Source organism: Panicum virgatum, chromosome 9K (assembly GCF_016808335.1).
Source record: "Panicum virgatum strain AP13 chromosome 9K, P.virgatum_v5, whole genome shotgun sequence".
Lineage (NCBI taxonomy): Eukaryota > Viridiplantae > Streptophyta > Magnoliopsida > Poales > Poaceae > Panicum > Panicum virgatum.
Window position 1 is genome coordinate 23,732,645 of NC_053144.1, and position 18,575 is coordinate 23,751,219.

General features: G+C 48.4%; 3 protein-coding genes across 3 annotated transcripts; 2 read left to right on the forward strand and 1 right to left on the reverse strand.

Moving 5' to 3' along the window:
* The first annotated feature begins 4,831 nt into the window (after positions 1 to 4,831).
* Positions 4,832 to 7,959, forward strand: LOC120650873 (inosine triphosphate pyrophosphatase). Its single transcript, XM_039928168.1, has 8 exons — positions 4,832 to 5,114; positions 6,084 to 6,148; positions 6,246 to 6,309; positions 6,402 to 6,411; positions 6,589 to 6,620; positions 6,708 to 6,820; positions 7,468 to 7,544; positions 7,630 to 7,959. The coding sequence occupies exons 1-8, from the start codon at positions 4,991 to 4,993 to the stop codon at positions 7,748 to 7,750; spliced, it is 606 nt and encodes a 201-aa protein (XP_039784102.1). The 5' UTR covers positions 4,832 to 4,990; the 3' UTR covers positions 7,751 to 7,959.
* Positions 7,926 to 9,965, reverse strand: LOC120650872 (shugoshin-1-like). Its single transcript, XM_039928167.1, has 8 exons — positions 9,593 to 9,965; positions 9,445 to 9,482; positions 9,252 to 9,339; positions 9,110 to 9,133; positions 8,944 to 9,012; positions 8,658 to 8,841; positions 8,503 to 8,566; positions 7,926 to 8,383 (listed from the first exon to the last, which is right to left on the reverse strand). Exons 1-8 carry the CDS (start codon positions 9,839 to 9,841, stop codon positions 8,149 to 8,151), a joined length of 951 nt encoding a protein of 316 aa, XP_039784101.1. The 5' UTR covers positions 9,842 to 9,965; the 3' UTR covers positions 7,926 to 8,148.
* A 3,753-nt stretch (positions 9,966 to 13,718) lies between these two features.
* LOC120650874 (probable pectate lyase 5) lies at positions 13,719 to 18,473 on the forward strand. The gene is made up of 4 exons (XM_039928169.1): positions 13,719 to 14,176; positions 14,278 to 15,178; positions 15,829 to 16,034; positions 17,944 to 18,473. The coding sequence occupies exons 1-4, from the start codon at positions 14,040 to 14,042 to the stop codon at positions 18,146 to 18,148; spliced, it is 1,449 nt and encodes a 482-aa protein (XP_039784103.1). The 5' UTR covers positions 13,719 to 14,039; the 3' UTR covers positions 18,149 to 18,473.
* The last annotated feature ends 102 nt before the right edge of the window (positions 18,474 to 18,575 follow it).

Consider the following 18,575-nt stretch of genomic DNA (forward strand, 5'->3'; position numbering starts at 1 on the left):
TGCAAATACAGGCATCCATTAAAGCGCACCGCAATTACAAAAAAAAAATAGCATTTACTGCAACAGATACCAATATTTGGGCATAATTAAGTTAGAAATCTTCATCAAACCATAATAATGTTATAACTGATGCATTAATTTGTAAAATAGAATTTGGATAAGTCAAATGAAGTGTACTGCAGGTATCATGCATTCCATACCTGATGCAAAAGGCCGTGAGGCATTCTTTCCTGCAGTGTCCAGTTCGATCCCTAGAATCAATGCAAGAAGCAAAGCAAGACCAAAAATTACCAAATAATCTTCTATATTAAAGCCTCACGAAAACATAGAAATAATACTTGCCTGAAATTAAGACTCCTTTGTACCAAGCGGTTCAGAGTTTGAGTGAAATTAAGAGCTCAACTGATACAGTACAAAACAAGTATATACATGAGCAGTCTATATGCGATCACTGAAAGTAAGTACCGGTTCAGTCCAGGGTAGTATCAATGGTGATATTGACATAATGCAAGATTCAATAATGGTACTATCTATGAAGAAATAGAATTTCATACATGTTTGCCCTGTTGCGGGCTGTACCTGCCTCCGTGGTGCCGCGCGTCGATAGTGGTGCAGCAGGCCATCGGCCTCCGCATCGCCTCCACACGAAGGAAGAGGAAGGAGATGACGATCTCACTGCGCCTTCCGCTGGATTTGCGCCGCCATCTCCGCCAGGCCAAGAGGCCTTCATCGTTGCCGAGGTGGCCGGTGTCGCGGCCATCGAGGCCCAATTCCAGGCGCAAATGATTCTACTGGCTGTAATAGAAATAACATCAAATGATTCTAACAAATGTCCATAGCATCTATATTAAATTCAATGGACTAATGGTAAGGGTGTAGTATTCTTATAAGCATGCAGAAATAGAATCAGTTCTTGAAGCAAGCTCCCAGTGGTGCAAGAAGCACAGAATCAGTTCTCTACTTCTCAACTATTAGTTTATGAGGAAAACAGAAATAGATAGATCTGCATAGTATGCTTTCTAAGTGATCCTGAATTTGTTACATTTTACTTTAAGCATGCATGTTTCTACCTGACTAATTTTAGGATATAAAACAAAACACTAACAGATGTGATCAAATAAGAATGAAGTATAACAAAAGGGAAGGAGCCTTTATTTGAACACAATCATATCTGATCATGGAAGTTCTGCTTCTACTCCACCTAAACCATAAAAGAACTGGAATTGTGCATCCATCAGTTCCAGAGATAAGCCAGGGGAAGGTTAATATAACTATTTAGTAGTCTTGATATGCTAAGCATTGAGAAGTATATTAATAATGTTTTTTTCTAGCACTTATTGTGTTAAAGAAATGGATATCCTCTCATTCACAATAACAGGTAGCTAGTTGTGGTTGATGTATGTCTCCTGCTATATAACATGGAAAGAATAAAGAAATAACATTGCAAAGACCAAATTGCTCATGGATATAATGCAACTAACTCCAAGCATATAGGATAGTTTTGCTGAGGCACAACAGATGCTACTTATAGCATTCGGCTCTGTGAGGTGAAGCACAAGCGCAATAGACAACCGCTCGCTAGGTCAATCTCCTATAGAAAATAAATACTTTGCGTAGTTTCTCTGAACATCCTATTGTAAAGAGAACAGAGTAAAAAAAGATAGCAGCAGTGACTCCATCCAGAAAGGAAAGATGCTTAAGCCATAGTATGTTCTCATCGCTCAAAAATAAATTGCAGAGGTAGGTGAATCAGTGTTGCATTCAATTTCTTTAACAGGAGAGTCTTGCCGCAATTCAACCACAATGTAGCAAGTGACTCTTGAAGAGGAACCTAAGGGCTAGATTGAATCCACTGGTTCTTACTGGTACGGATATCCCCACTGCAGATCCTTGCGCATCAAAGCAAAGCTACCAAATTCAGGAGATCTGAGAGGAGGAGATGGGGGCGCTTACTGGTGTGGTTCCACTTGATGGCGTTGCCGGGGTTGCCGTGCGCGGGGGTGTAGGCGAGGACGCAGGGGTCGCCGGACTCCACCCTGATGTCGAAGAGCTTCACCACCGTCGCACGTCGCCAGCAGCGACGCCGCCAGATCCACGAACCCCATCGGGACACGGGCGGTGACGGCTCGTGGATTTAGTGTTCGGGAGGGAGGGCGACAGGGTGGGGTTTGGAGCTGCGGCGGCAGCGGCGGCGGAGCAGCAGGATCAGGAGGAGGATCTCTTACCCAGCAGGCCTCGGCCTCACATCCACGTGGGATGGCTCGCAGCTACCACGCCGCCTCCTTCACCTGGCCGGGGAGGAGATGGGTGGCATGGTGCCGGTGCCGCGACATCGAGGGCGGCGGCGTTGCGTGGCCACCAACGCCGTGTGGTGCGGCGGGGCGGGGGAGGCGTGCAATGCGGCGGATGAGGCAATGCGTTGTGCGGCGGGGGGTCAGGCTGGACGGCGGGTCAGGCGCGTCGGGCGGACGCGGGGGAGGGCGCGACGTCTGGAGGAGAGGAGGTGCGACGTCGAGGGCGGATGCGTCGAGGGGCCACCAACGCCACGTGGTGCGGCGGGCGAGGAGCAACGGCGGGGGAGGCGTGACGACCGGCGGCGGGGCGGCGGGGGCTTAGGCGCGACCGGCGGACGCGGGGGAGGGGGCGACGGGCATACAGTCATGCGCGACGGGGCGACGGGCGGCCGCGTCCCGAGGCTCAAATCACGCGGGGGATGGGGCGCGGGTACAGGAGGGCGGGTATGTCTCGCGGCGGTGAAAAAAAACGGGAGATTTGGGCGGAATCATTTTTCATGATAATGTTTTTGCCTTCTACCAAATTCCGTCAAACACCTAGCCCTTCCACGTGGGCCTTAAAGAGGTGTTTTGTGAGAGGGATGGGTAGGTTAGTGTTAGTGAGAAATGATCTCAATTCTTTCATCCTTTATAGTATAGAAGATGAGTAGAGTGCTCTGGCTGACTCGTGGCGCGTGAAAAGGACAGTGGCGTGTAGGTAGTATCTAAAGAGAGGATGGTCTGTCCGGATGTAATTGATCAAAATCACCGTGTTCGGCAGACTGGAGCTGGAGGCTGGAGCTGGAGTGGTGTGAGAGAAAAATACTGTTCGGCAGGCTGGAGCTGGAGGCTGGAGCTGGAGGAATGTAAGAAAGAAATCCTGTAGCTGGTGACCAGCCGAACAGAGGCAATATAGGATAGTTCATGTACATCGGACGAAATTCTAAGGTGCCATCATGCTAACTCCACCGATGGAATAGGAGGTCGTTGTGTGATGGGACTAGATCCTGTTTATTTCTGCTTATCTGATTTTTTTTAGAAGTAAGCTTTTTGAAGAATTTGCTATCTAGATGAGCTTACTATTCGCAATTCTGATAATTTTGAGTCGATTATTTGAGTTGAGTGATGCTCAGAGGCTGATGATATCTCTTTTTTTTTAAATCCTAGCATAAGTCAATAATGCTTATGCCTTTTCTATCTTGACTACATTATTATATTACATTATTCCAAAAAATTATTCTAGCAACTACCAGTACCTCAAAGAAAAAAATCTATGCATATACCACTAACCTACAACAATCCATCTAGCATCAAAACATGCAAAACATCCATTTATATATATATAGCAAAACTAATCAATCATCCGCTACTTCACAAGGGGAGGGCCTGCAGCAATGGACGGGTGAGGAGCGAGGAGTCGGGGGCAGGGACGCTCAGCTGGCCGCTGGGTGCGCGGGCGTGTAAGAGATAGATTTTTGAATATCCACGAGCAAGCTACCCATAAAGAAAGAAGTAAGTTGGACTTCAATTAAAGATTCCTCAATAATCTTATTAGGATTTATATCTTGTAATCGACTATATAACTGAGGGTAGAGGTATCTAGATTTGCAAAATATTAACTCATCACCCAAGTGCAGGACGTAATATACAAAATCCTAAATAGGACGTAGGCTATTACGCTATTTTGATGGCTCGAATCTGTTTAAATTCGTGTCTTGTGTCGTTTTTACCTTAATGTTTTAGATCTGGCGATTCCTATCAAACAATCTATTATCTTAGGGTATCATGTACGCTGGTAATAAAAACACCGACACTAAGGGTGTAGGGATGTGCAAGTGAACGAAGCGGTGGGACTATCCGAATAACAACAGCTAGTGGATTTGATTGAGGAAGAGAGAGATGATCTGAGAATCGATCTGGATACTCGATTCTAATGGAGTTGTTTTGTTGGGTGTACGAAATGGGATGGACAGAGGAATGATATCTTAGTGGGGAGATTTTGGTGGGGGTAGATATATAGGAAAGAAAAAACTGGTAAATTTATAAAAGCTTATGGCTTTGTTTAGATCTCCGGATAAATTTTTTGAAATGGAATCATTTCACATTTGAAGTATTAAATATAGACTAATCACAAAACTAATTACAGAGCTCGTCCGTAAACTACGAGATGAATTTGTTAAACTAATTAATTTATTACTAGCACATATTTAATAATTTATTATCTAATCACAGACTAATTAGACTCAAATGATTCGTCTCGTAATTTAAAGTCAATCTACGAAAACTAATTTTTTTTTTTATATTTAATATATCATGCATGTATTCAAACATTTCTTTTGCAGGTAGCATGTATCCAAACATTGATGCGATTGATGTCTAAAATTTTTTTATGGAGAGCTAAACAAGGTCAGGTTAAGATTAGATTCCCTGCACATGCGAAATAAAAAAAAATATTATGTCTTACTCACGTGCTTCGCCAGCAGGCAGCAGACTTCGCCGCCACGGGAAAAAAGGCGGCAACTAGCAGAATTACCCTGATGGGCCTGGTAGGCCCATGTGGCTCGAGCCGAGTAGTCTGACGAAACTGCCCACACTCCCCCTCCCCGTCCGTCTCCCGCTCCCCTCCCCGCCGCCGATCCCTCGCATCCGCACCTTTGGCCCGGCCGCCGTCTCCCGCTGAAGCAGGGGTTACTCGGGGCACGTCCCACCACCACGCCATGTCGGCGGCGGCACGGGTGCTGCCGAAGGCGGTGACCTTCGTGACGGGCAACGCCAAGAAGCTGGAGGAGGTCCGCGCCATCCTCGGCTCCTCCGTCCCCTTCCAGTCGCTCAAGCTCGACCGTGAGACACTCCTCTCTTTCTCTCCCGCTCTATCTTTTGCGCTCCCGCGTCTGCAGCCTTACACGTCTATCATCCGTAGCATAGAGGGTTTTAGCGCGAGGGTTTCGGTTGCGCGCCACCAATATTTGGGTGATTGGAAGTGGGGTAGCGTCGCTTAATAACCGTGTTCGTGGCCTTTGTAGCCGCCCATTGAAAAATTGACATGCACTTAACATTAACGCGGTAGCGTGGTATTGTCAGATTAGATCAGCTGATATCGCTGATGTGGCGCCGAATGCTTTGGATTTGTAGTAACTGGAGATACGGGATAGGGAGCACCAACTGCCCTTTTTGTGTTATCACTTTTCAAGATGTCAGTAATTCAATGGCAAAGGTTCTTGTGAGTTTCACAATGACTTGCTGTCTGATAGAATTGGGGAAACCATGCAACCATTTAGGTAGCACATCTTCAGAAAATACAGATATACGGTCGAATGGGACTGCATTAGGCCCTCCAGCTTGAATATACTCGTAACCCTTGTGTTGTTTAGTTACTGATGACCTGAATTCTTCACACACCCTCATGATTATTTTCTTAAGTGTTATGAGATTAATGCTACTGATTAAGAATTAGGAACTGCAACTGTTAAGATTATTTCTGTAGAACAGTCATATGCAGTTCAGTGCATGGAAATGGAAATACAGGCTTACACTGAGAATCGAGATCACATCCCCAGTGTGTGCCAAATGTCCAGAACAGGGAAACATAAATAAAAAAGTACAATTATAGGTTTTTTTAAAAAAAAATCTGATGGAATTCATATGACATGCACACTCCACCTCCACAACTACATACAAATTATTTACAAATGAACATTAGCAAAGGTTTTTCTTACTTCAAATTACTGTGTGTATTGCCATTATTTTCTTTCTTTGTAGGGAACTTAAGATCTCTCTGTACTTATTGTTTGTTAAATTTGAGTTTGGCAGTGCCTGAACTGCAAGGGGAGCCAGAGGACATATCCAAAGAGAAAGCAAGAATGGCTGCATCTCAGGTACTTCCATCTTTCTAACCACTCGAACATCGACATATACATCCAGTATAATAGCTTTCTTATCTTGTTTAATCTGCATCCTTTTCTTCATATATAGGTGAAAGGCCCCGTACTGGTTGAGGACACATGCCTATGTTTCAATGCACTCAAAGGCTTACCAGGTGATTGGTTTGCATTGTTCTTCCTATAGACTTTTAATTTTCTAAATACGCTTATCACTCATAGTTTGACATGCACTGCCTTTCTGCTGCAGGACCCTACATGTAAGTAATTTTCTTGTGCAAGCATTGCAACACTATGATCTTATCTCCAAGTTACACTAATAATCATCCCTGGCCAACATAACTCGATGACAAACTGTATCTTAATCTTCAAGCCTTCAATGCCATTACTAATGTCCTTTTTCTTGGTTTGGATATCTTGCGTACATGAATGAACAGAAAGTGGTTTCTTGAGAAGATTGGACATGAAGGTTATAGAGCTAACTGATTCTCATCTCTATTCCTGGTTCTGTCATGTTTACCAAATGACCTCATGTGTCCAATTTTTGCAATTATAGGTTTGAACAACCTTTTAAAAGCTTATGAAGATAAATCAGCATTTGCTATGTGCATCTTTTCTCTTGCTCTTGGACCAGGAGAGGAACCAATCACGTTTGTCGGGAAAACTGCGGTAAGATGCCATTTTTTTGCTCATAAAGTTCTCTCCTGAAATCTAACTTATTTATTAGTAAAATCCTTATGTGGTGTAGCGCAGCTACATTTTGGAAGTATAGTTTATGAACTTTTTTAATAGAAGATTTTTCAACTATTATAGCATAAAGAGGGAAAAAGTACAGAACCACCAGATTGGTTAAAGTAGGCAAAAGTACTTTGATTTTATCACACAGTATTCGGTGGACATAACATTTGTTATTTAGGCCCTGTTTAGTTTCCAAAAAAATTCCTATAGTACCCGTCACATCGAATCTTTTGACATATGCATGGAGCATTAAATGGAGTTGAAAAAAATAACTGATTACGCAATCTAACTGATTAGCACGAGATGAATCTTTTAAGCCTAATTAGTCCATGATTGGACATTATTTGTCAAGTAACAACGAAATGTGCTACAGACTACAGTACCAAAACTCAATTTTTTTCACCAACTAGACACACCCTTAGCCTTGTTCCAACATTTTTTCTGCATGACTAATTTGGTTAAAGTAGGCAGAAGTACTTTGTCTGTATCACAATTTATCATAGCACTTTCCACTTTGAGGAATTCTGCATATTTTTATTTTTGGCATGTCATGTTTAAGACGGGCTCTCATTCTGCAGGGAAAAATAGTACCCGCTAGAGGGCCTAGTGATTTTGGATGGGACCCTGTATTCCAGCCAGATGGTTTTGAACAAACGTGAGTTTCATACTTCCATACGAGAGTTTCTACTTACTTTGCATGCCACTTCATCTGTTTACTGAATATCTGGCATGTAACGCAGCTATGCTGAGATGCCCAAGTCAGTGAAGAACGAAATATCTCACAGAGGGAAAGCTCTTGCTCTGGTGAAAGAACACTTTGCATCGGCCAACTATACAGTTCAGAGCGATGGCAAAGCTTGAATATGTTTTTGCTTCCCACAGGGTCGAACATCGCATTGTGGAATGTAAACTGAACTAGATCAAGTGAAGATTGTACTTAAAGTGCTTGATCGATTCCACAGATCGTATTTGATCGGGTAATAGTGGGTGCCAATTATGAACTCAACACTCATTTCCATGTAAAAGAGTCGGTATGGGAAATCAGATCTAGTTCTTATCTTCACTAAAAATCAACATTAGAATTTGAAGAAGTACAGCTCCTCAATCACGCATTGCAAAAAAAAAAGAAGTGGGAATCAAGGAATTAGCCATTTTCCCATACACACTTACACAGCCACCACCCCAACGCTTGATAGAACACAAGCCGAACGCAACCGGATTTTCACACGACAAACTACACAGCATAAAACTGCCATTCTCTAGGGCCTCCTGAGCTTAACATGGAGAGGCATCTCCTTGTAGGAGGTGACTCGTTCCCGTGCCTGCCGGAGCGGCCTTCCTAGAGACGATCTACGCAGGAACTGGTGCCCGGCCCTCTCACTGCCAGAAGCAGTATCTGGATCGATCTTGCAACTGCCAATAGCAACCTGAACGTCCTCTATCTCGAACAAGTCCTCTGAGCGGGCGCTCGGCTGCGGCATCCTCATGGACTTCCTGCAGAGAGGTGAATGTTCTCAGCAAACTCAGTTGCTAAAATGTTTTACTCTTTCTTTCAAAAAAAAATGTTTTACTCAAAACGTTGGTGCTAGTTTCTGTTTGATCTTGGTGTTTACCGTCTCTGCGAGGTCTCCTTATCCTTCGGCAGCGCCAGTTTCGTCGAAGCCACAGGTCCTAGAGCTGGAAAACATTGGCCATTCAGTCAGGCATTCAGATGAAGCCGATAATTCGGTCACGGGCAACGGAGGCATGGAGGATTGGGGATTATTACATCGAGATCTCAGCATCCGTTTCCTGCTGGCGTTCCCGGGCCTCTGAATGCTTCCGGCACGCGTTGCTTCGGAAGCAGGCTCTGGGTCGACGACGTCTCCATCCTTGGTCTGCGCAGCTTTGTCAGGCCCCAGATGCTGCGTCCTTTGGGTGTGTATACGCCGCTGCATCGCCTTCTTTACATCCTGTGGCACGAACACGAGATCAGCATTGCATCCAAGAGAAATAAATAGCAGGAGGTGGATATGAAACTGACAAGATAAATTGGTGTCCTAGATCCGACGCACCTCCAATTCAGATGTTTTCGCTTTAAGGGCGGCTCTTGAGCACGCGAGCTCGTGTTGCAACGCTTTCAACTTCAGTGAAAAGAAATCCGGGCTCAGATTCTTGGCGAACATGTTATGAAAAATCCACTGCATCTGAAACTTTATCAGACTATCAAAGTGCACTTACCCTATTTCTTCCAAGATTAAGCTCCTGTAAAATTAAGACGATAAACAACTACATAAGCCACAAGACAGATGTTTAGCCGTAAAGACTTCAACCAAGAACTGGGCACTTGCTGAAAATTGGGGAAAGAAGGTGAAGAACATACCGCCATCATCTGGGAATTGGTCCGCGCGAGCTCCCAGTTGGCGAGCCGCAGCTTCTGAATCTCAGCCCCGCTCAACTGTATGATCTCGCTGCACAGAAACCCAACAACACCGAGTTGAATCAGACCAAACGGTCGCACACCAAGAACCCCCAACAAGTGGAAGAATTTGGCGAAGAAGCGTGCAGACACTTACTCCCTCTCGGCGATGAGGTTCACGAGATCCGCGTTCTCCTGAAACAGATCCAAAATTTTCAGAAAAGATGAAACAAAAGAAGAGCGAGGCAAGGCACGCGCCGAGATATAGCTATCAGGAGGCCGCGATGCTGGACGGGCGATCTTGCCTTGACTAGCTGCGCGAGCTTCTCAACGCCGCCCGCGCCGGCCGCCGCCGGTGCAGGGCACGCCGACTCATCCAGCACCTCGGGCGGCTCGTGCCTGCTCAGGTTGGTGATGTCGCAGAGCGTCTTCCTCCTCGCGGCCCTGGTCTTCAGGGCGGACGCAGGAGCCGCCGCCAGCGCCTTCTTGGCCGGCGAGGCCGCCGGGGGCGATACGGCTGGCTGGGGCGCGAGGACGGGCGCCTCGACCTCCATCGGCTGTCTGTCAATCACCGCGAAGGGGGCACGCCAAGCGAGGAGCAAGTCGGGGGGAGACGGAGAGAGGAAGCGGGGAGGAGAGAGAAGATGGCGGAGGAGATCGGGAGATTGGGAGCTTTTGGGTGGTGGCCGCGGGGTTGGACCGTTGGAGACGGAAGTGGGGTGGCGCAACGGCTAGTTGGGACTTGGGAGGCAACGGCTATTTGGCAGGGGCGCAGCCGCGCAAGGGGAACGGCGCAACGCTCCAACAGGAGTGGTGGGTGCCGAGATCGGACGGCTCGAGACGATCCACTCGAGCAAGATCAGCGGCTGTGGTTTAACTGGATCATGTGGCCCTAGTTGACCAATTTGAGTTTTTTTTTACACGGTGCTAGTGCTCGACCATTTAAAAACGGTGAATGAACCAAATGCTAAAATCGAGTGACGTTTGGCTGTTTGCAAACCGGATTGAAAATAATAGTGCTATTCTGGCAATTTGGTCAATACTCAAGAGGCTCAAGAGATAGGAAGATATGCGACTCAAACAAACAAACACTTGTGAAAGCTACACAAAACTATGTTTGCAAATATATTGAAGTAACTATTTGTTTCGAATGGGAGTATTGCCGGCGAGACGATGGATCCATGAGGTTATTTTTCAACATCAAAGAGAATAGCTCCACGGCTGCTATTTTGTTTTTTTTTCTCGAGTTCTGGCATTATTTGCTATGCCGATGGATCAAATGACAACAAACTTCTAATGGCAATAAGAATTTTAAGAATGATGATTAATGCAATGTGAAGAATGATGGTAAGACGTATGTTGCGTTTCATCTTCATGTTAATATTTTTGTATAGGAAAAATTCCTCGTGACTTTTGTGCTGTAAAATGTAATGATTAACTAAAAGCTTTAAAACTTTTAAGTAACTTTATTATGTACTCTAAAATGCAAGAGGGGAGTCTCCATCCACTCCCCCATATAACGAGAGGACGATTTATAGGTTGTAGACATGTGTGTAAGGTTATCTAGGAAGTAGGAACTGATAAGGTTAGGATGAGAGGTATATGACTTCTCATCTTCATGTTTTTTTAAATCTGTGTGTGTGTTCAGTAATATGATTTCACAACTCCTATGAGCCTGTTTGGATCTAGGTCTAATTTTTAATCAGCTCTAGATAATCCAAATAAGAGGCTAAATATGGGCTAAAAGTTAGCCAACTCCCCAAGTAAAGTTTAGTCCATTAGCCCTCCAAATCCTGCTAATGAGGGCTAATTTCTGGTAGCGGATAGCAAATACCCTCGTTTAATCCTATCCTCACATGGCTAAGCTTTAGTTTTAACATATCCAAACAGACACTACATGATCTTTATTAGGTATTTGTGGAGGAGGAAAAAAAACTAACAATGCTCATGACAGACGAGCGGTTGCTCCAATTGTATTTCATTCCTTAATTCGCGACATCCCTTGTTTATTCCATTCTTAGGCCACCTCCAACGGTCCACCTCCAATTGTATTTCAAAAGAAAAGAGAAAAAAGTATAAGAGAGCTGCAATAGTTAGAACATTGATAGATGTATGCTAGACAGGGTGCATCTTGTAACTAGTGTTGGAAAGTGTGCGCGACTATCTTCTCCTTTCCCAAGCACAATACTCTCTCGGTCCATTTTTATTACCATTTGGGAAGCATTACAGATAAAAAAAAAAGAACAGAGGGACAACCTCTTAATCCTCTCTCGATTGATAGATACGAGTATCTGATAGTATAAGTTAGCTCCGAGCTGGACCGTTGGACGTGGCCTTAGATCAGATTTGACCTCATTCACTGCGTTCGGCTGGTCTCCAGCTCTCCAGCGCTATAGTTTTTCTCTCACATCACTCCAGCTCCAGCCTCTAGCCACCAGCCAGGTTTCTCTCACACTACTCCAGCTCCAGCCTCCAGCTCCAGCCTGCCGAATGCAGCGAGCCTGCCGAATGCAGTGATTGTCATGGACACCGATCACAATCACTTGCCAATTGCCATGGGCTCCACAGTCCACACTGAAACGCGTGGTGAATTCGGACGCAGCTCCAACACACCAGCAGCGAAGCCTACAGAATTCGGACGAATACAAACCCAGAAAAGAGAAGTAATAAAAAAAATAAAACTCAGAAGTGTGGATGGATAAGCATTGTTCAGTCTCCAAAGAAAAGCACCCAAAACCCTATCCTGCCCCAGTTCCCATGGACGGGTGGATGGAATTGGATATCTCCTTTTTTTTTGTGTTGATCTGGTGAATGAATGAATCTACGGAAGCAAAGGATTTTTTGTAGCTTACGCGCCGCCGATTCTTGGTCCTCGGCGCATGCTAGGCGGCGACGGCTTTCGGGCTCCGGAAAGTAAACGTGAGTGGACGAAATGTGAAGCCTCCGATGAATCCCTACTTGCACGGAACGGGGGTGTCTCTTGCGGGGCGTGGTAATCCTGATCCTGGGATGATTACGGCTGCAAGCATACTTAACTTACTCGTGACACTGTGGACGACGCTGCCTACTTGCAAACCTCGTGCTTTCCTTTTGCAGTTTGCACGAGAAAGTCAGCGTATTTCCCAGACTGTCAGTCTGAGCTCTGAACAGAGAAGACAACAGCAGCCAGCAGCGTCAGCCGATGATGCCAGTCGATCCATTGGCGATGGCCCGTGAGCCAGTCATGTGGACAGCAGTGGACGGCGGGGGTAACTGCTATTCTTGGCGAGAAGCTGAACGGCATCGTGCCAATCTGCCTACGCAGGGGCAGTGCGCGAGCGTGCACACACGGGCAACGGCAAACGGAGCAGCGCAGGGGCTAGGATTTAAGGATTTGTTTAGTTTCCAATTTTTTTAACTAAAAACATCATATTGAATTTTTAGACACATGCATGAGTATTAAATTTGAAAAAAAAATCTTGCACAGTTCGCATGTATTGCGAGACGAATTTTTTGAATCTATTTGCACCATAACTTGACAATATGATACTACAGTAAATATTTACTGATGATAAATTAATTAGGCTTAATAAATTCATCTCGCAGTTTACAAGTGAAATATGTAATTTGTTTTATTATTAGTCTACGTTTAATATTTTAAATGTTTAGTTTTTTCGCCTGTTTTTTCAAGAACCTACGGAAGATCCGGGCGCCATTTCTCCGGCTCGAAGATTATACTTTTCTTCGTTCCACCCAGCAAGACATCCGAAAATCGAAATCAATAATTCTACCGCACAAGAAATGGATAGCGTCATCCAGGGAAATTGTGTTGCAGCGATCTTGCTCGCCCGCTGACACTTTCCATCTCTACCATTTTTGGTAAAACAACCGGACTCTGAATTCAGAAGGAAGGGGGTAGAAAAAGTTATATTTCTACTCCAGTTGTTTGTGACACTTCCTGGATATTTAGAGAATTAAGAATAGTCCCTCCTACTTGCATCTTCTACTTTGTTTTTGTGCTTGGCGTTAGAGGAAGAAGATCCAACAGTTTTTTTTTCCGACTAATAGCATCTCCAAGACTCTTCATATCTTTTCTAGTTTACAGGAATAGACATTTTGGTAAAAAATGCTCTCCAACGGCCTCTTCAATTGAATATCTAAATATAGAGATCCTCTATTCTGGATTTCTTGCTAGGCAAAGATGGAGAACGAGAATGATTCTCTAAACTACATACAAGATATAGAAAAACTGTTGGAAAGAACAAATATATAGAAAATATTTTTTACTCAAATGACTCTCTAAATGATAATTTAGAAAGTAAATTTTAGAAAATCTCTTGGCGATGCTCTAAAAAAATCCAACGGTTAATAATGCATTTTACAACGTTTCCAGTATCTCCGTCCTACACTACACACCCTCTCCATCTTCAACCCCTTCCCTTTTGCGTCAATTAACAAGCAAGGAAGCAATCTCCCATTCTCCCCCAGGTGATTCCAAATCACCTCCCTCACTTTCTCTCTCTCTCTTCACCCCTTCCTCTCCCCCGCGCGGGCTGCTCTCCCCCTTCCCCATTCACACTGCGGAGCTCCCACAGCAACCTCCCCCATAGCCATTGGCGCCCTCAATCCATTCTGAGCTCCAAACCTCAGGAGCCATCACCCCAGGAGGATCCGAATCCATGCCCCCACTACCTTCACTCCGCTGCCACTCTCCTGCATTGCTATAAAATCCGCTGCATCTTGGCTCCGGCTCATCTAATCCGCCAAGGAGCCATGGCTGGAGCGCCCAAATCCACCGGCATTGCCCTCTTCCCCCTGCTGCTGCTCGCAGCAGCCGCCGCCGCCTCGGCGCTCCCCGAGCTCAACTCCTCGGTCCCCGACCCCGCCACCGTCGTCGCCGACTTCCACAGGTACGGCGTCTTTCGAGTTCGTTCCTGGTGCCGCAAAGTCGCAATCTTTTTACTACTACTATATAAGCGCTCGCTGATTCGGAACGTGGTGGCATGGGCAGCAAGGTGGCCTCGTCGCGGCGGCGGATGCAGGAGGCCGGCGGCGGCGGCGGCGGGTGCATGACGGGCAACCCCATCGACGACTGCTGGCGGTGCGCGGGCACGGACTGGCGCCAGGACCGGCAGCGCCTGGCGGACTGCGGCATCGGGTTCGGCCGCAACGCGCTGGGCGGCAAGGGTGGCCCGCTGTACGTGGTGACGGATTCCTCCGACGGCGACCCCGTGAACCCCGCCCCAGGCACGCTCCGCCACGCCGCCATCCAGGAGGGCCCCCTCTGGATCGTGTTCGCCGCCGACATGACCATCCGCCTGCGCGAGGAGCTCCTGGTGAACAGCTACAAGACCATCGACGGGCGTGGCGCGCGGGTGCACATCGGCGCCGGCGGTGCGTGCATCACGCTGCAGTACGTGTCGAACGTGATCATCCACAACGTGCACGTCCACGACTGCGTCCCGGCGGGGGACGCCAACGTGCGGTCGTCGCCGACGCACTACGGGTGGCGGACGCGGTCGGACGGCGATGGCATCTCGCTGTTCGGCGCGCGGGACGTGTGGGTGGACCACTGCGCGCTGTGGCGGTGCGCCGACGGGCTGGTGGACGCCATCATGGGCTCCACCGCCATCACCGTCTCCAACAGCTACTTCGCGCACCACGACGAGGTGATGCTGCTGGGCGCCAGCGACGCGTACCTGCCGGACTCGGCGATGCAGGTGACCATCGCCTTCAACCGCTTCGGCCCGGGGCTCGTGCAGCGGATGCCGCGCTGCCGGAGGGGCTACTTCCACATCGTCAACAACGACTACACGTCGTGGGAGATGTACGCCATCGGCGGCAGCGCCAGCCCCACCATCAACAGCCAGGGCAACCGCTACATCGCCCCCGCCGACCCGAACGCCAAGGAGGTGCGTCAGCTTTCTTGCCGTGCCGTCTGTGTTCTTGGCCTCTTGCTTGCTGCTCTGCTCTGGCCGTTGCGGCGGCCTTGGGTTTCGCCCCCGCGCTGCTCTCCTCTGTTCGTTGCTTGGCGAGCAGAGCCCGTCTTTTTCTGGCCTCGCTTGGCTTGCCTGCCCCTGCTTGTGTCTTCCTTTGCTTTTTCTGCGACTGGCATTTGAGCTGCAAAAGATTAGATTTTAGCCTGTTTTAGACATTTTCTGCGGAGTCTTTGGCATGTTTACGCAATTTGGATGGAAAGGTGTTGTTGCTGGTAATGGCCATATGAAAAACCGGTATCGTTGTCTTTCAACAAAAAAAAAAACTGGTATCATTGCCGCCTGTGCTGGGGGGGATGTTTCGGAGCATCTGCTCATGCTTTCCCAAACAAACGCCTCGCGCCATGTTTTCCCCAATTGCCCGATGGGTGGCCCCGGCCCGGCCAGGTCAGGAGGCGCATCCGGAGCAGCTGGCGGCCTGGCACCCACCACACCACGGGCGGTGGTGTCCTGGGCTGGGCGGAGGAGCGTGCACGCGCGGCGGCGTGCGGGGGGTTGGATGCGGCGGCGCTCGTGAAGTCGTGATTGATTGATTGGGTTCTCTTGTTTTTTCTTGGCCGGCGCAGGTGACGAAGCGGGTGGACACGGCGGAGGGGCAGTGGTCCGGGTGGAACTGGCGGACGGAGGGCGACATGATGGTTAACGGCGCCTTCTTCGTGCCCTCCGGCGAGGGCATGGAGGAGATCTACGACAAGGCGTCCAGCACCGACCCCAAGTCCTCGGCGCTCGTCGACGCGCTCACGCAGAACGCCGGCGTCCTCGGCGACCCCAGGTGCGGCGCACCGGCCCTGCCCTCACCCCGCGAGCTCTCACCAGTCGCGCGGCCTCTTTTCCTCCCTTCATGCTCTATGGCTTTCGTTCACGCGCGGGTAGGCAAGGACGCAAGGTTGATGGATGGTGTCCCCGCCGGCGCCACGTCGATGGTGCGGGCGCGCTTCGGTGCCGCGTCAGCGTAGGTTTATCATTAATCTCTTACTGGGGCTGGGAAATATCTCGGGGGACGGGGCCCACAGGGTACCTAATCGCTGGCGCGTGGGCCCGTGCGGGACGCTTTGGCCTTTTGGTGGTGCGTCTTTTAATAACGCGGGCGCTTTTGTTAACTTCCTCCGACGGCGCCACCGGTCGCCGGACTGTCGGCCCCCCGTGCTCGCCGGCGCGGTTCGCGGCCCCTCGGTCGGCGAGAGAGAGATTTCCGGCGGACCTCGCCGCTCCTCCCCTGTTCTCCGTGCAATAGAATCCTCTCTGCAAACCTAGCCTGCAATGCAAATCTGTATCACTGGATGCGCGCGTTGGTCCGGGCCGTCCAGCTCCAGCGTCCACGTTCGAAATGGCCAGTTTTTTTCTGAGAGCGGTTCGAAATGGCCAGTTGGGTAGGAGCCGAGAGTAGAGGCAGATCAGGCCTTGGCGGTGGATTAATTAAACTACCCGGTACTAGTAGAATACTAGAATGTACGTACCACGTTAGAGCACCAGTTCAGTCAGTGTATAAAAAGGGTAGAGTAGGCAAGTGGTGCAAGAGATTGCTCTGGGGTACTTCTCTGACAGCGTCGGATTAACTAAGCACCGTACTAATAAAGCGTTCTTGTCTGTACTGAAACAACTTGTCTAATCTCATCGGGCCTGGTTTGCGGACGGTATTAGTGGCTTTTCGTTGAGAAGCGCTCAAGCGTAGCGTAGCGTCTCCTTTCTCTTTCCCTTTTCCCTGCACAGTGCACACCGGAGGGCCGTGCCGGACAAAAGGAACGTAGACAAAAAGGCCGTCGCACGAGCGTGCGTGCTATATGCTACCGGGAAGCGAGCGAGAAGAAATGCTAGCCGCCGGGGTAGTGTGTCGGGGCATGGGTGCGGTAGGCGGTCGTGGTCCGTCTGCGTCTCCACATGCGCGCCACTGGACCCTGGTTTTGTCGCCGGATCCTGCGCTTTCTCGCATAAACAGAGGACGACGCTCTTTTCTGAGTCCCCCTGTTGGGTCTGGGTGTGACCTTGTGCTCAAGGGCCAAAGCCAACGTAGTTGCCACTTGGGTAGAGGCTGGTCTCGGCGGTATGATGATTGGTCAGGAACTTATGATTTCCAGTGAAAGCACTGTCACTATAGGCGCGTGAATTAGCGATTTAGTCGCCAGATCAGCTGTCATTTTTAGCTCTTCAGACAGTCAGACCTGCCATCAGAACGTGCAAGATCCAGGCAGCGGACAGAAAGTCGAGCATCACATGGTCGATAGAATAGCAATCATCCTTCTAATGCTGGGACCGGACACACTTTTGGCCTTCTAGATCTCAATAGTGTCCTTTATTTGCTGCAACATCTGCTACTTGCTAGTTGAATAATCGTGATTCGAGCACAAGGGCCCTTTTGGGAACGAGCCAACCGAAAAGAGCACCGAGGGTTCGTTCACTTGTGTGTCCCCACCGCATCCCAATGGCAGTGGGTACATCTACTGAAATGAAAGGAAAAAAAAACGGTAGGCTTTTTCCGCCGTTGGATCCATCCCCACGTTCCTCAGGAATCGAGTTCTTATTCGGCCGTGACAGCGGTGGTAGATCTCAGCTTCACCGGCACTTAAGCGTAGTCTTACAACTCACATCCACTTCGCATCTCGGCGGAACATTCGTTACCCTCGTGGTTCACATCTTTAGGCGTCCCTAACGTGTGGATTTGCTGCCTTCTCTTCTCTTCGCAGGAACGACGCCGCGGAGACCGGCTACGCGGGCGTCAACTACGCCGGAGTTGGGAACGGGCGTGGCGGCGGCGGCGGCGACGGGTACGGCTACCTCGGGATGATCTACGCCAACGGCGCCGGTCGGGGACGCAGAGCGCTGTCGACGCTGCAGCTGGTTTCTCCGGTGATCACCCTCGTCGCGCTCGGATGCTTGCGCTTGTTGTGACACACGCTCGGCTGAGATGCTTTGTCAAGATTCAATTGGAAAGTTAGTAGGAAAGGGGGAGGGAAAAAGGAAGCAGTAGTAGGGAAGGGGGGAGGTAGTCACTTGTCAGGTAGGCAACAGTGATGACCACAGCAACCACAGCCATGTTAAGTTGCACATGGCTGGGGCATATTGCATGGAAATGGAATGTAGTCACTGTAGTTATTTACAAAGGGGAATGGATGATTCATTCTAAACTTCGTACTGACCCTAACCTCTCTGGAATCTCTATCGCGGAGTTATGATTCTGTGAGTGGTTGTGAAAAAGAAACGCAAGTTCAACAAATGTTTCGCTTACAAGTAGGGATGAAAACGGATCGAATAGGGACGGATATCATTGATATCGTATTTGTTTTCATATTTTTGTTCGAATACGAAGTCGGATACG